We start from the raw sequence: 14,933 nt of genomic DNA, 5'->3' as shown, positions 1-14,933 counted from the left end.
TAGTAGAGCATGAAACTGTGGCCACCTAGATAGGGGACTTGGTAATAAACCCCACACTAGATCAGAACTCTGAATGAGCAAATCAATTTTTTGACCTGAAAAGGTGCACTTCAACAAAGAGAATATGCTACTGAAAACACTGGATTCCAGAATTAATAAGCCCACTCTGATTAAATGGACAACTTGAGACCTCTGGGATAATGATGTCCCATTTAGGACCCAGGCCCCATTCCACCCCCATCTTTTGAGCATGGAAAATGGAACCCTCTGGGCTCTGGAGGAAACTTTACTCTGAAATTCTGATCCATGGAAGCAGCTAATTTTCCAAATGTTACTATAAGAGAACCTGGAGGGGTGGATCCCTGGCTTAGACAAAATAGAAAAGATGTGCTTAGGGGGAAAAAAGAGAGAAAAAAGCTTGAATATATAAAAATTGATTCCAGGTATTGTGGGATTTGGAATTCAAGTTATTCTCATTTATTAATTTTCATGCTTGGTTTTCTGCAAACTTCTCAGGAAGGGTCCTGACTGATTCCTGCTGATTTCAACATCCCCTTCTTGACAGAAGAACAAAGACATGGTGTGCCATATAACATAGGGCATGGTTCACACCTGTGATCCCAGCACCTGGAGAGGCTGAGACAGGAGCATTGCAAGTTCAAGGACAGCCTGGGCAACCTAGTGAAAGCCTGTCTCAAAAATTAAAAACAACAACAACAACAAAAAAACATTCTGGCGATGTTTTCCAGATGGATGTTCTCCAGATGGATAATGGACTGGTGCCCCAAAAGATCGTCTGTACATAACTTTAGGAAATGTTTCTGTCCTGTGTGGAACGTCCTAGGTTGTCAGCTTATAGACTCTGGAGTGCTGCTGTTGGTGTAACTTAGGGCAGTGCTTGGTTTCAGTTTGATTCAGAAAACTGATTTGATTTAACAAGGAAAGTATATGATTCACACAAGTGTTGAGGTTTTTTGGGGTCAGGGAGATGTATCTTTAGTGCTTAATTAAAAACCAGGGTTTTTCATAATTGCAATATCTGTGACATAGCATCCATATTGGATGACTTATAGTGTTTATTTTACATAACATAACACAATATAATGGTTCTCGCCTATAGTTCTGACTGAAAGGGAATAATAGCCAGTTGTACTGTGAAGGTCTAAATCTAAAGGCTTTTTATTTAAATATGCATTTCACAGTTTTGGACAGGTAGCACATGACCTGCTTTCCTTAGGCTTGTGTGTGACGCTTTCATTTGTTTCAGGGGCAAGTAAGTGCCACTTATTGGCTCTGGGAATTTGATTTACCATGCACACATGCCTAATATTGTGTGCCATGTGCAGAAAGCGCTCAATACCTGTTTTTTGGATCAGTTATTGTAAGCTTATGTTGCACTGGATAGACCATTTCGCAGACCCTCTGAAGTGTCCTGTGCATGACTCCTCCTGGGGCATGCTTGGGTAGGGTCTATGAATGTGTCCTTTTTATTCCTCAGTTTCAGTGTCATGTAGGAGAATAACAGCCTAGCCTAGTTGAATCTCTAATAGGCAAAAATCTCCCCTCTTAATCTCACCTTCTTCACCAGTCAAGAAGATGATCTGGGGTTCTGATTTGATGTGGAAATCAGGAATTTCACTGGGGGTCTTCAGGAGCACCCTTCCAGCTGGTGGCAGCGATTGTGTGGCTCCCAGGGATACCCAGAGTTGAGGTGGGGATGTGAGTGGGAGCTGTGCAGGTGGCTCTGCCATACTGTAGGTGGCAGAATGTGGAGAGCTGGTGAGGCTCTTTTGCCAGCTGCATGACAAATAAGTGCTGATGAGCCCTCTTTGATCTTTCCTGTACTCCAGCTGTGCACTTGCAAGACTCTGCTCTGAAGGAACTCAAGGATCAGGCTGAACACAAGCAAGCCCAAGTCCTACAGCCAAACCCTGAGCCCTCCCTGGAGACTGAGCCTGCGCGGGACTTTATGGAGCACCCTGGCAAGGATGACCCAAAGGCTCTTCCAGAAGGTTCTTCTCTTCCAGAAGGTTCTTCCAAGCCGAGGAGGGGCAGTGCCTCTGGGAGTGAGCCTCCTGGGGACAGTGATCAGGGAGCGGGCCCTCTGGAGCATTTTCACCTCCACCTGTCTAGTTGCCACAAATGCTTAGAACTTGAGAATAGCACCATTGATTCGGTCAAGTTTGCATCTGCAGAGAACATTCCAGACCTTCCCTATGATCATGGCAGCAGTTTGGAGGGTGTTGCCGATGAGATCTGCCTTAAAGAAGAAGGGAGGAGAGTCAACATCATGGGAAAGGCACCCAACATCCTTCTGTACATAGGCCCCGACTCCCAGGAGGCCCTCGGGTGGCTCCAGCAGGTGTGGGCCATCCTGGCTGACTGTGTGGACACCGACAGCTATGTTCTGTACCACCTGCAGGAGGAAAGTGTGCTCAGGGACCCATGGCCAGACAACTGTCTGTTGTTGGTCATTCCCATCAGGGAACCCATCCCTGAAGACCTGTACCAGAAGTTCCTAGCCTATCTTTCTCAGGGAAGGAAGGTACTGGGCCTGTCTTCATCCTTCACGTTTGATGGCTTGCAGGTGACAAGCAAGGGTGTGCTGCAGAAGACAGTCCAGAGCCTGGTTTTCTCCAAGGCTGACCAGAGCGAGGTGAAGCTCAGCATTCTGAGCAGTGGCTATGTTTATGAGGAGGGCCCCGGGAAGCAGCTCAGCCCTGGAAAGCTCCAGGGCCACCTGGACAATGAGGACAAGGACAGGATGATCATGCAAGTGTCTTTTGGAACCTGCGGAGGGGAAGCCATTCTTTTCCAGGTACTGAGTTGGTGTGATGCTGTTGGGTGTCTTTGGGAAGGAGAATGCTCTTGAAGGCTGTATGTGTATAGGTCTCAATGCTGTGTGCCACGGTGCTGGGGACAGAGGCCAGGGCCTCACGTGAGCTGGGCAAGTGCTCCTCGGCTGAGCCTGCCTGGCTCACTGGGCACTTTTGACTCCAACTGAGAGTTGTTTTGAGGTGAGGGGAAGTTTAGTTTGGTCCAGGGCTTTTGTGAAAACCCCGACGAGCCACGTGTTGTGAAGGAGGCAGGAGGCAGGAGGGCTTCTTGCTAAGCAAGCATTAGCCCGGAAGTTCTTTCTTGTTCCCATCTTTACTGGTTGCAGTCTTTCTAAAACACATTGCCTTCAAGTACACTCTGGGTAATATCAGGAGCCTTTATTTAATGTGGGAAGTTGGAAGACTCAGGGGTGGTGATTCCAGACATCAGTGACTGATGATCTTGTTAAAATATTGCAGTCAGTCGTGGAGGGAGTTAGGGTTAGAAACATCCTCCAATCCACAGTTCCTTTCTGTCACTCTTAAAACTAAGCATTGAGGAAACTTCCAAGTAAGAGAATGTGGAGCCGGGCCTGGTGGCACATGCCCAGAGGCTCAGGAAGCTGAGGCAGAAGGATCACAAGTTCAAAGTCAGCCTCAGCAACTTAGTGAGGCCCTAAGCAACTCCCTGAGACCCTGTCTCAAAATAAAATATAAAAAGGGCTGGGGATGTCGCTCAGTGGTTAGGTGCCACTGGGTTCAATTCTCACTACCAAAAAATTAAATAAATAAGGTGGAATTTGTGTAGATTTATAATGGCATACTCATACAGAGGTAAGAAGAAAATGGAAAAAAATGACAAGAGAAATGCAGATTTACTTCCCAAGCTTAGGAAGTGCTTGGATTCTTCTGCGGTTTCCCCTTTGGCTTTTTGTTGTTGGGGGCAAAGTCACAGATGAGATCAGCATCATTCATCATCTACTGCAAATCCTGCACACTGAGCGCACAAGTTTTTAGAGGAATGCTCCCTCCTCAAGGCACCAGGATCTAAAGAGCTGAGGAGATGAAGGTGTTTTGCCCAGAAGGCTCCCAACGGTGGCCGTCCTGGATTTGGTTTTATTTATTGGGTTTGAGAATCGCTCACTTCCTCTGTTTGTTTTCCTTTTGTAGGCCTTGTCTCTTTCCTATCCCTCTGGAAGCTCCAATCCCCTGAGTTTTCTGAGCCGGTGCCCTTCCGGTGGGTCAGGTCAGTTTCTTTGCTATCCTAGAGCCCACCCATCTGTTCTGATGAGAACTCGGACAGAGATGCTTAAGATTAAGAAATCTGGACATTGGTCCAGATGAATGTGTGCAATCTAAGTAGGTTTCCTGTAGGGCTGCAAGCCACCTGGTTTGGTTTTTGGAGTTCTAATAAATGTACTTCTTATCTTCTCTGCAAATATGGTCACTATAGTAACTGTGCATTCTCAAAAAATCCACCTAAACCCCTGACTTCTGAGAGCCATATTTCAGTTCTGAAGAGCGAATTTTACTGCCTCTGAGTGCAGATTTGTAGTAGGAAATCGATTCGGCACTGTTGTGATCCACTTCTTCTAGTTACCTAGCCAATCTCTTGGCTGCACCATTTAAATTGACCCCATCACTGTCGTAAAACTTGATACTGCAGTGCGTAGCCCAAGGACAAAAGGCAACATGATGCCACTATACACATCAGATTCTGAGGATTAGAATGCCATTTTTGATTTTAGATGACTTCCAGTCTTCTGTGTGACACGGTCCGTGTTTCTTCCTCAGGCTGTGTTGCTGTGACCCCTCGGTGGGATCAACCAGTAAATATTATAGTCTGGGTAGTTTCCTTTCACTGTTCAGTTTCATCGTCTTCATCTCTGTGATTAATTTGGTGATGGGGAGAAAAATCACTGCAGGCGACACACAGCTGTGCTGGCTGAGGCACCCCAGCAGGCAGGCTGCCTGTTAGATGCCTGCTCAATTTCAGTGATGCAGGAAAAAAGGACACATTTGGATGCTCCGGGTGCTGACCAAGTTTGCAGGGAAAATCTAAGGCCATGGATTAAAGCTGTTATTTGATTATCAAATGTATCAAGAGTTTGGCATGAAGTTGTTCAGATAAAGCTCAAAAATGGATCTAGAAAGATTTTGTTTTGTTTTGGTACCAGGGATTGAACTCAGGGATTCTTAAACACTGAGCCACATCCCCATCCCTTTTTAAAAAGGTATTTTATTTAGAAACAGGGTCTTGCTCAGTTGCTTAGGGCCTTGCTAAATTGCTGAGGTTGACTTTGAACTTGTGATCCTCCTGCCTCAGCACTGAGCTGCTGGGGTTACAGGCATGGGCCACTGCGCCCAGCTAAGATTTTTGTGTTTTCTTATTGAGCTTTAACTCAGGGAAGGGTTGGTTCTGCTTTTATAGCAGAGTTCCCAACCATGGCCCCATCAACATTTGGGGCCTAATAACTCTTTGTGGGGAGGGATGGTCCTTGTGCATGTTAGGATGGTTGGCAAGATCCCTCGGCTCTGCCTTCTAGAGGCCTTTAACCCCATTTGTAGCCAGAGATGTTCTAACTTTCAGTCCAGTTAAAAAGCCTGAAGTTTAGAAGCTGAGTTATGGAGATAGGCCTGTCTCTGTGGTAGTAGTTTTATAAGCAGAGGGTGAGACTGAGGTTTGACACCGTGGAGAACCAGTTACACACCTGACACACATACCCATGGTGCTGTTCTGTCCCTTATTAACAGCACAGAGCCAGATGCAGCCTCTTTTCTCATGGCACCTAAACCTTTTCCTGTGGTGCTAGGGATTGAACCCAGGACCTGGTGCATGCCAGGAGGTGTCCTACCACTGACCTACACCCCAGTCCAGCATCTAACATTTTTTTTTCTTTTTAAATTTTATTTTTGGTACCAGGGATTGAACCCAGGAGTGCTTACCACTGAGCTACAACTTCAGCCCTTTTTATTTATTGAGACAGAGTCTTTAACTTAGGGCAGGATTGGTTCTGCTTTTATAGCAGAGTACCCAACCATGGCCTCCATCAGCACATTGCTTCGGGCCTTGCTAAGTTGCTGAGGCTGGCCTCGAACTTGTGATCCTCCTTCCTCAGCCTCCAGAGTTGCTGAGATTACAGGCATGTGCCACACTCTACCAGGCCCAGCACCTAAAATCTTGAAACCGTAAGATAGTAAGTAGAAGTGTTTTCCCCATTCAGTGGCTTGTCTCCTGGAACTCAGAGACCTAATGGTGGCTCAGTGGATGGAGTCCCCCTCGGTGTCCTTCTCGTGTGAGGATGAGTTCAGCACGTTTCACTGCCCCAGCTTCTAGAATATTCTGTGTATTCACCCCATCCAGTGAATTCATGTGTGTTCACTCAATGCCTCCCTCTCTCCCTGAGCTCTGGTGGGAACAGAACTGTGCTTGTTTTATTTCTCCTTCATTTTAATTCCTGGCATGTTAACCCCCAGGATGGCCACCTGTTCACTTAAAGGAAGTGTGTCCACTGTGGTGTGGCTTGTCCACCAGCCTGGCTGTGTCTACTTGAGAGCAGAGGCCCATCTTGGGGCAAGGAGACAAGAGTACACAGATCCCATCCATGCTCCCGCTTCTGCCTCCTCCCTGCCCAGAGCTGTCTGCAGGACAGGCGGGACCCTGCTGCCCACTGGCAGTCCTGCTCAGTCTGTGGGAAAGCCCCAGCCACTGGTGCCTAACTGGAGCGTGGGGACCATGTTGGACAGTGTTTGCAAACCTTTTCAGATGTGGCCTTGATGTTAGCATCTGGACCATTATAGACAATATATTGGGACAGTCTTTGGCTTGGTCAGAGCTCAGGTGGGAATCGAGAGTTGTGCAGGTACCCGAAGGCTGGCACCTTGCTGTTTATTTTCCTAATCTCCAGGTCAGAAGGTCTCCATTCAGTGGACAAAAACCAAGTAAAGCAAACTAGTTCTGGTCACTTTGCTGGTATCCTGGAAGCTCTAGGCTTTAAAACACAACTAAAATCTGATCTCAGGGGAGCTGGAAGTTCCAGTGTGCGAGACAGAGGTTGGTGGTAGAGATGATTTGATTTTCACTGAACAGCAGGTCTGGGTAAGCACGTGAGGCTCTGAGTCTTAGAATTGCACGAGATCGAGTAGGGCAGTGGGGGAGGTCCCCTGTGTTTCAGGTCCTACAGATGCTCCCCATGCTGTTTTCCAGGGGTTGCTTCCCAGTTTGGACTGATGGACAGGGTGGAAGTTCTCATCTTGGCCCTCTGCCTCCCTGTGTGAGCTCAGTAGCACCTCATTTAGGCTCTCAGCACAAGGATACTGCAGGTGACTTAGGCTTACAACCAACTTAAAGTGACTTTCCCAAGGTCACACAGCTGGTGATAAAAATCAACCTGTAAAGAGTTTGATAACCCCTTAGGGTTGACTCTACCCAACGTCTCAGCCTGGTAGCAACAAGTGCAAGAGGCCCTCCAGAGCCCGGTGTGGTAGCACACACCTGTCATCTCAGGAACTCAGGAGGCTGAGGCAGGAGGATCACAAGTTCATGGCCAGCTGGGCAACTCAGGATATTAACCCCCAGGATGGCCACCAAAATAAAAATTGAAGATGCCTGGGGAAGTAGCTCAGTGGTGGAGCACCCCTGGGTTCAGTCCCCAGTAACATCACCACCACCACCAACAACAACAACAATGAAAGGGTCCTTTCAAATATTTTTGTTTTTACTGCCATTACTTTTCAGATATTCAGGTCCCAAGTTTATATTGCTGTTGGTGAGGAGAGGAATTCACACTTTTAGAAAACCCGTTGAAGAAGCTCTCTGAGACTGTAAGTGCCTTGATTTAACAAGTGTTGTGTTTTTGTCCAGATGCACTTAGAACTACCTCCCAGTTCCTTCATGGTGCAGACCCAAGAAGACTTCTACCTGCTGAAATCCAGCAACATGAGAAGATACGAAGTTCTCCAGGAGACCCTCTTGGCCCTGGGTGTCAGCTGTGACCTGTGAGAAGCTCCTGCCTTAACACCCCTGTACCTGCTGTTGGCTTTGGAGGTGAGCACCTCATACTCCGCTCTGTGGCTGTTTCCATTGGCTTTGGTGTTTATTTTTATCATGATTTTCCATTTCTGCTTTGACTTTGAGTTTAGGAACCCTCTTACTGATGTGCAGGTGTCTGACTTGTTTTGGTGTGTGTAGGTAAGGGAGGTGGAGAAGACTGGAATTCAGGAGGTGTCAGGTCTGCAAGTTATGGCCCTTTTTAGGGGCAGGATCCCTGTTGTGTGTGTTGAGAGTGAACAGTGCCCCTCCACATCTGTGGGCTCTGCATCTGAGGGTGTAGCCAGCCAACTGCAAAAGATAGTGGAGACATTAATTGTCTCTACTGAGCACGTACAGGCTTCTCTCCTGTCCTCACTCCCTAGACAACACAGTGTGATACTACTCACACAGCATTCACATTGTGGGAGGTGTGCAGGTCATCTGGAGTTCATTTAGGGGATTCAGAGGATGTGCGTATGTTAAATGCAAATACTCTGTCCTTTGATATGAGGGACCTGGGCACCTGTGGACCTCAGTGTGCATTGGAAGGCAGTGCTGGACCCAGTCCCCCATGGATCCCGAGGGATGGCTACATTTGGGAACCATAATTGTTTGGGATCAAAATGAGTTCTTTTGTTCTAGTCCTTCCTCAGCATATCTTTGGATGAGAAAGTCCCAGCTTCCCTGTGTTGTGCAGACATCTGCCATCTTGTGGCAAAAGTGCTCTGGATCTCCATCCTTGTCACTTGTGTCTTGAAGGAAAATGCCCTGAGCTGGGGATGTGTTTGGGGATTCTCTGGCCTCGGGTCTACATTTGCTCCCTGTTGTTGAAACCAGGTTTTGGGCAGGCCGCCAAATTCTACAGGTGTGTGTTTCTGCTAATCCCCTCATGTGGCCCTGCCTGTCAGTTTCTTATTCCTAGTGACAATCTGGTTATCTTGGGGGTGTCTCTCCATTGTCTCCCCTTAACAGGGGGATCTGAGTTTAGTGATGTGACCATGTAGCTTCAGAAAATACCCTGCTGCCCAGGTGACGTACACGCCGGGTTCACCTGCCCTCCCTTGAGAAGAACAAAACATATCCTTCGCCCCAACAGAGGGGCTAGAGAGGGCACTGTCTTCCTGACCACTCGGGTCCTTTGCAAGCTGAATTTACAGAGGGATGCCATCTGCTCCTTGGAGAAGACAGATGTCAAACCCCAGAGCTGCCTCGCAGGATTCCCTGAGGACAGAGTGAAATAATATCTGTGGAAGTTCTGTGTGAATTATTATTAAATAACAGCTTATTATAATAATAAAATATCATGATAACAATTTATTTTAATAAAATATAATTATGTACTATATGATTATATATAATATACATTATGTATGATATAAAGAATTATTATTTAAATAACAATGTAATAATGATTATTATAGGTTTTTGGGAGGTTGAATGAGTTAAAGTTTAGAATGTGCTTGACCAGTGCCTGGCACCTAGTCTAGAAAAACCAAAGGTAATGAGTTTAATTTTAAAAATTAATAGTACAGCAATGAGGGCTGGGGTTGTGGCTCAGTGAGGAGTGCTTGTCTGCATGTGTGAGGCCCTGGGTTCAGTTCTCAGCACTGCATATAAATAAATAAGGGTCCATTGACAACTAAAATAATATTTTTTAAAATGCAGCAAGGGATTGTTTCTTGTTTAAGAAACATGCTCTTGCTGTGTTTTCCTCACCCAGCTCTTGTCAGCTTGCCCTGCTCCTGATGCATGCTCTGGGGAGTTATGATGGGGCTTTTGTTTGTACCTTCGTCTCAGGAACTCAGAATTCCCCATCTTTCATCTGTTTCATGCATTCAGATACTAGAAGGAAAAGCACCACTCTGTCGTACAGAAACACCACAATAAAGCCATCTGTGGCATTTCAGGTTCCTGTAGACAAGCCCCTTATAGGAGGGGCTGGGCCCTGTGGGTGAGGACTGTGGGTCCTGGGGGAGTATAACGTCACGGTCTGAAGCTTTTCCCTCCTTCCCTGAGCTGGACTGGACTGGGAAGGAGTGCCTGTCTGCTCCCGGGCTCCCCCCACGTGGACCAGACTGGCCCTTGGTAGTGCTCCCTCACCTTTCCTGGGAGCTCTGACCATGGTGGACTCGGGACTGGGACCTTGGGACTCTTGGACTGAGAACAGAGAGGAAAGAGTGGCCTGTGAGCAGACTTTTTGAACACTGGTCTTTTCTGGTATATTCTTTTTTTTTTAAGTTTAGGTGGACACGATACCTTTATTTTATTTTTATGTGGTGCTGAGGATTAAACCCAGTACCCGACGCATGCTAGGCGAGTGCTCTATCTTTGAGCCACAACCTCAGCCCATTCTGGTATATTCTTTAGGGTGGGCATAAAGGAAATACCCAAGCTAAAACTTTGTGTTATGTGTCTACTTACCTTAGAACATATTTTTGACCTTCCAGTTATTTAAACTCTCTGGGGCAGCAGGTGTGGGAGAAAATTTTCCCCTATTATTGATCAATTGGGGGAATATTGATTCACCCTTCATAAACTAGGCGAGGCTGGTTAAAGCAAGCATTTGCTCTGTGGACACACAAATGCTCCCTATCAGCCCCACCTTACATACTAGCCTCAGAAATGTTGGGTCCTGTTTGGTCTTCTTGGGTGTCTCTGCTGTGGACTGCTTTTTTCTATTTGCTCATTTCTGGCTGTACTGTGTGTGTGTGTGTGTGTGTGTACGCATGTCTGCACACACTTGTACATATTTTTATTTTTGCTGTACTGGGATTGAACCCAGGGCCTCATGCTAGGCAAGTGCTCTTCCCTTGAACTAAGCCCCGAGACTATATCCATTCCTTAATATTTATCAACTCCTCTTAAAAGACCTTGAATCTACTAAGAAGGACATTGTCAGAAATTTAATATTATTATTTTCCAATGAATTTGAGAATAGATAAACTGAGATGGCCTTTCTGGAGGTGGCCAGATGGTTGCTCTTGCTGTGGTTGTCCTGATGTCACTGAGGCTGAGACAGACACATCTGAGTACCTAGTCATCGTGCTGCTGGATTCATATTTACAGACACAGACCCAAGAGTTGGGAATACAAGTGGGTTGTCCTTTAGCTTTCTTTCCTGTGGCCTTAATAGATCACATTGACACCTGTGGGATTACGTTACATAAAAGTACCTTGGTACTGCCAACTGCTGGAATCACCTGTCCTAGAACTTGGATGTCTCAGGGTTTTATTTCCTACTTCCTGGAAAATACTCTGCTGCTGTAAGCCAAGCTTCCACCACAAGGTGTCGCTGCTGATCTAGGCTGCCTGCCTATGGGCCCCTAGAACCACAAAGTAGTTCTTGAGAAATTTGTTTTTTTTCTTTTTCTCTTTATCAGTGTCACCTAGTATAATTTAGAAGTTTTGCATTATTTTGGTGGCACTTTCTTTTAGGCCTGTAGAAATTATTTTAGTGTCATAGCTCATAATGAGTTTGAGTTAGCATTTACCGTATACTAGGTCCTATTATAGTAAAGAATATGTAAACGAAATGCATGCATGAGTTACTTGAATAGTTTTACTGATTCCCAGCGAGTTGATACAGTTTGGTGCCCTAACCCTGCTCTTGATAGCGAGTGGCACAGAAGATCTATGAAGCCCCTGTGTGCTTCTATGTTACTGTGACTCAATGGAGAAGAATGGGAGAGTTCCACACAGGAGAAACCCACCTGGCGGACATTGACCCATGTGATAGGGTTGTGTTCTGAGGCTCTCCAACACCCAGACCCCACAGCAAGTCTGAGACTCCTACTGGAACATCCTGCCACGTGTGTCTTCATGAGCATCCCTGTGCACAAGAAGCGCAGGCAAGGCTGTGCTGGGTGTGCCTCTGGGTGGCCAGCTGGGCTTCCCCTCTGACCAGAACCCCTCTTGTAATTCAGCCTCCCAGGGGCAGGGTCAAAATCTGGGCTTGCTTCAGCAGAGTTCTAGTATGTTAAACCATGAAGCCCACACCTCTGTCCACAGAATCAAGACTGGAAGGAAATGTAGTACACTCATGTCTGTCTGTCTGTCTCTGTATTTCCCTGTCTACGTGTGTGTGTGTGTGTGTGTGTGTGTGTCCATGTATATATGTGTGGAGTAAATTCTGATGGTGGGCTTGTGAATGATTTTAATAGTCTTTTAAAACTTTCTGTTTTCCAAATTAGTACAATGGGTGGATGTTACTTTCTATAATGAGCAAACCAGTTATTAAAAACTAAAAAACCAAATTAGTGTATGTCATTGAACTTGGGAGTTGCCCCATATATGGATAAAACTTGAATGTTAAAAGGTCAAGTATCTTGCGTAGATATTGATACTTAGTGGATATTTGGCATCTGTTTAGTTATTTAAAAGGCTCAGCTTTGCTAGTAAATCACTCGACTCTGGTAAGTGGTGTGACCGATCAGGAGCTCTCGAGTTGGCGTGCGGTGCCTCGGGGAAGGTGCTTCTGGTGTTAGCTCCCAGTTTCAGTGCTAGCCCTGCTTGGCTGTCCCGTTTCTTGGGAGGGCTCTCTGGATGTGACATGCTGCCTGCAGCTTTCTTTCTGCAGGACTGGGAGACTGAGGCTGTGCTGTTGATGTGGGTATTGTGAAGTGACCTTGCATGGCGGCCTCCATGCGGTTGGGGACTTTGCTGTGAGGAAGCATGGTCGTGTTTATGGGAAACACTGATTTTGTAGAAAAAACCCACAATTCTTTGATGTGTCATAGGATGATTTTAATAGATTTATTTTGTATAAAATTTGATTTTATAGATAATACAATTCTTCCCCATTTTAAAATCTAGCTGTATTGTTTCTGGTCTCTGGTTCCATTTCCAGTTAATCTCTGCCGGAGTCAGGACAAAGGGGAAGAGGTCATTCTACCCAGCCAGAGGGGTTCCTGTGGCAAGGCCAAGTGACGGGGACCTGTGGGACCCTGAACCCTTGCATTGGCACAGAGCCAGACCCCCCCTCCACTTCGGCATCGTCACCAGCCAGTCCCTTTCCCTCTCCCATTGAGGCTGGAGGATGCAGCAGAGGGTGGGGAGAAGGTGGGCAGCGGCGGCTGTGGCTCAGGGCCGTTTGCAGAGCTCCCTGAGCTTCCTGCTCAGCAACTGGGGAGCACAGATTTTTCCCCCTAAAATGGAAACTCTTGGAATTTCTTTTGGGCATTCATGGTGGCTAGGAACATAGGTGACCTGAGAAATGGAAGCCGGCAAGGGTTCTGTGAAGGTGTCCTGTTACTTCACCCTTGGGATCAAGATGTAACCATAACAAGAAGTGACAACTGAGTTTGTTATTGAAGTAACTGGGCAAAATCACCGTGGTGTGTATGTGTGTTGTTTTGGTGGTGTGGGATTGTGGAAGGGATAACACATGCTTAGGAACAAAAATGAGTTTCATTTTAACTCAACCCCAAATTATTTACTCTGAAACTTCCTCCCTTTAAAAAACAGGTATTGTTGGCAAGAATATTTTGATATTTATCAATATAAAAAAACTTGAAAAACTCCTACTATAGCCCCTTCTACCCAAAGAGTTCCTTTAAAAAAAAAAAATTATCTTTTATTGTCAGGGCTTAGGTGTCCAACGTGTGTTTTGATCTACTCATCTGTAGTGAAGTGGCAATGACTTTGCTAATGGTGTCTTTGGGAAGAAGCTCAGACTAAGTCACATCACGCAGTCCTCACCCCTCCCCGTCTAATAGACCACTTTATTCAGCAAACATTTGAGTGCCTATCGAGTGTAAGACCCTTGCCATGGGGGCTTCTGCGAGAGCATATTTCTGATCTTCGCAGCACGCTCTGGAGCTACACAGGCACCCGAGCTCAGTATCAGTAACCCTGACTGGTGGGTGAGGCCAAGCAGAGCTCCTCAGCCTTAGGAGTTGGGGTTTTGTTTATTTGTTTAATATTTGGCCATGTTGGGGATTGAGCCCAGGTCCTTGCCCGGGTCAGGCAAAAGCTCTGCCACTGAGCTTTACCCTCATCCCAGAGACTGGGTTTCAACACAGAAGAGCATGGTGTAGTTTTCTAATGAATTAATTAGAATTCCCCTTTCAAACGAAGAACCAAAAACTTTGCCTGCAACTTTGACTTGTAGCATTTGGCCTGGAATCCTGCCTCTGCTGCCTTTAGCCCTCGTTCTGAACCTGGCCGGCACAGAGGCGGCCAGTACTGCTCTGCAGTGCAGGTGATATGCTCCTTTTTTGGAGACACAAATAGGAGAGAAAAGCCAGAATCCCAGGTGCAGCCTGAATCGCTGCAGCCGTGGCTGCGGGGTGGCCGGGGGTGGCCGGCTCTTTTACTGTACCACAGCCGAGGCAGCTGGAGGATTAAGGCAAGCATTCTAGAGCTTTTATAGCCAGGAGTGTTTTTAAGGGTCTTTCATGTACCTCTCTCCTTTCTTCCTTCGTTCTTCACTGAAACTGGACATTTTCTGTTCCTTTTGATGGGCTTCCTGTTGTCACACGTAGTGCCTGGGGCAAAAGGCCTGATGCCACTTGATGTCAAAAGGCAGAAGAAATCGTAGGTGGCGTGTTCCCCTTAATTCATCCTCAGAAGTCTGCTTTTGTGAGAAGGCTTTCCGGCTCCTGTGTGACCTCTTTGCTGGGATCTAGTTTCCACTGGCATGTCTCTAGCCTCCTGCAGAGTCCTTACTCCAGTGTAAAAATCGAGAGCGCAAACTGGGGTGACAGAGAAACACAGTTGGTTGTTTTCCACTTTTTCTGAGTTTTGGGGTGGTGGCTTTCTCTGGGTTATGATTTCGCTGTGGGGTCTGGGAAGGGAAGGTGGGCTCTGGGCTGTAGGGACATGCTGCCTAGCCATTACCTTCTCGGGGTGGCACCGTGTCTAGGAAGGGCGGCTTTCTTTCCTCATACTATTTATATCTACCACTTATACAGTCACAAATTCGTGGATGGGAAACAGGCTCTTTCGGAATAAAAAATTCTCCAAGACCAAATGCTTTTTGTCTTCTCCACCAGTTCCTAATAGCTGCCATGTGTGAGCGGGTATGGATTATGGCCCTACTTCCTGGGAAGTCGATTGAAGCTGTCTTTAGGAAATCTTGGAACATT

The 14,933-nt window shown here is 46.5% G+C and overlaps 1 protein-coding gene across 1 annotated transcript in view; it reads left to right on the top strand.

The window, feature by feature from the left end:
- Window positions 1-226: 226 nt before the first annotated feature.
- LOC144374072 (biotin--protein ligase-like) overlaps window positions 227-14,933 on the top strand; it is a 57,801-nt gene continuing 43,094 nt past the window's right edge. Inside the window, 3 exon segments of the mRNA XM_078037022.1 lie at window positions 227-798; window positions 1,851-2,818; window positions 7,681-7,863. Of these exon segments, the coding sequence (XP_077893148.1) occupies window positions 750-798; window positions 1,851-2,818; window positions 7,681-7,863 (1,200 nt within the window). The 5' untranslated portion in view covers window positions 227-749.

This window comes from Ictidomys tridecemlineatus, unplaced genomic scaffold (genome assembly GCF_052094955.1).
Source record: "Ictidomys tridecemlineatus isolate mIctTri1 unplaced genomic scaffold, mIctTri1.hap1 Scaffold_57, whole genome shotgun sequence".
NCBI lineage: Eukaryota > Metazoa > Chordata > Mammalia > Rodentia > Sciuridae > Ictidomys > Ictidomys tridecemlineatus.
The sequence above is the reverse complement of the archived record's forward strand: the minus strand, read 5'-3'. Positions and strand labels throughout refer to the sequence as shown.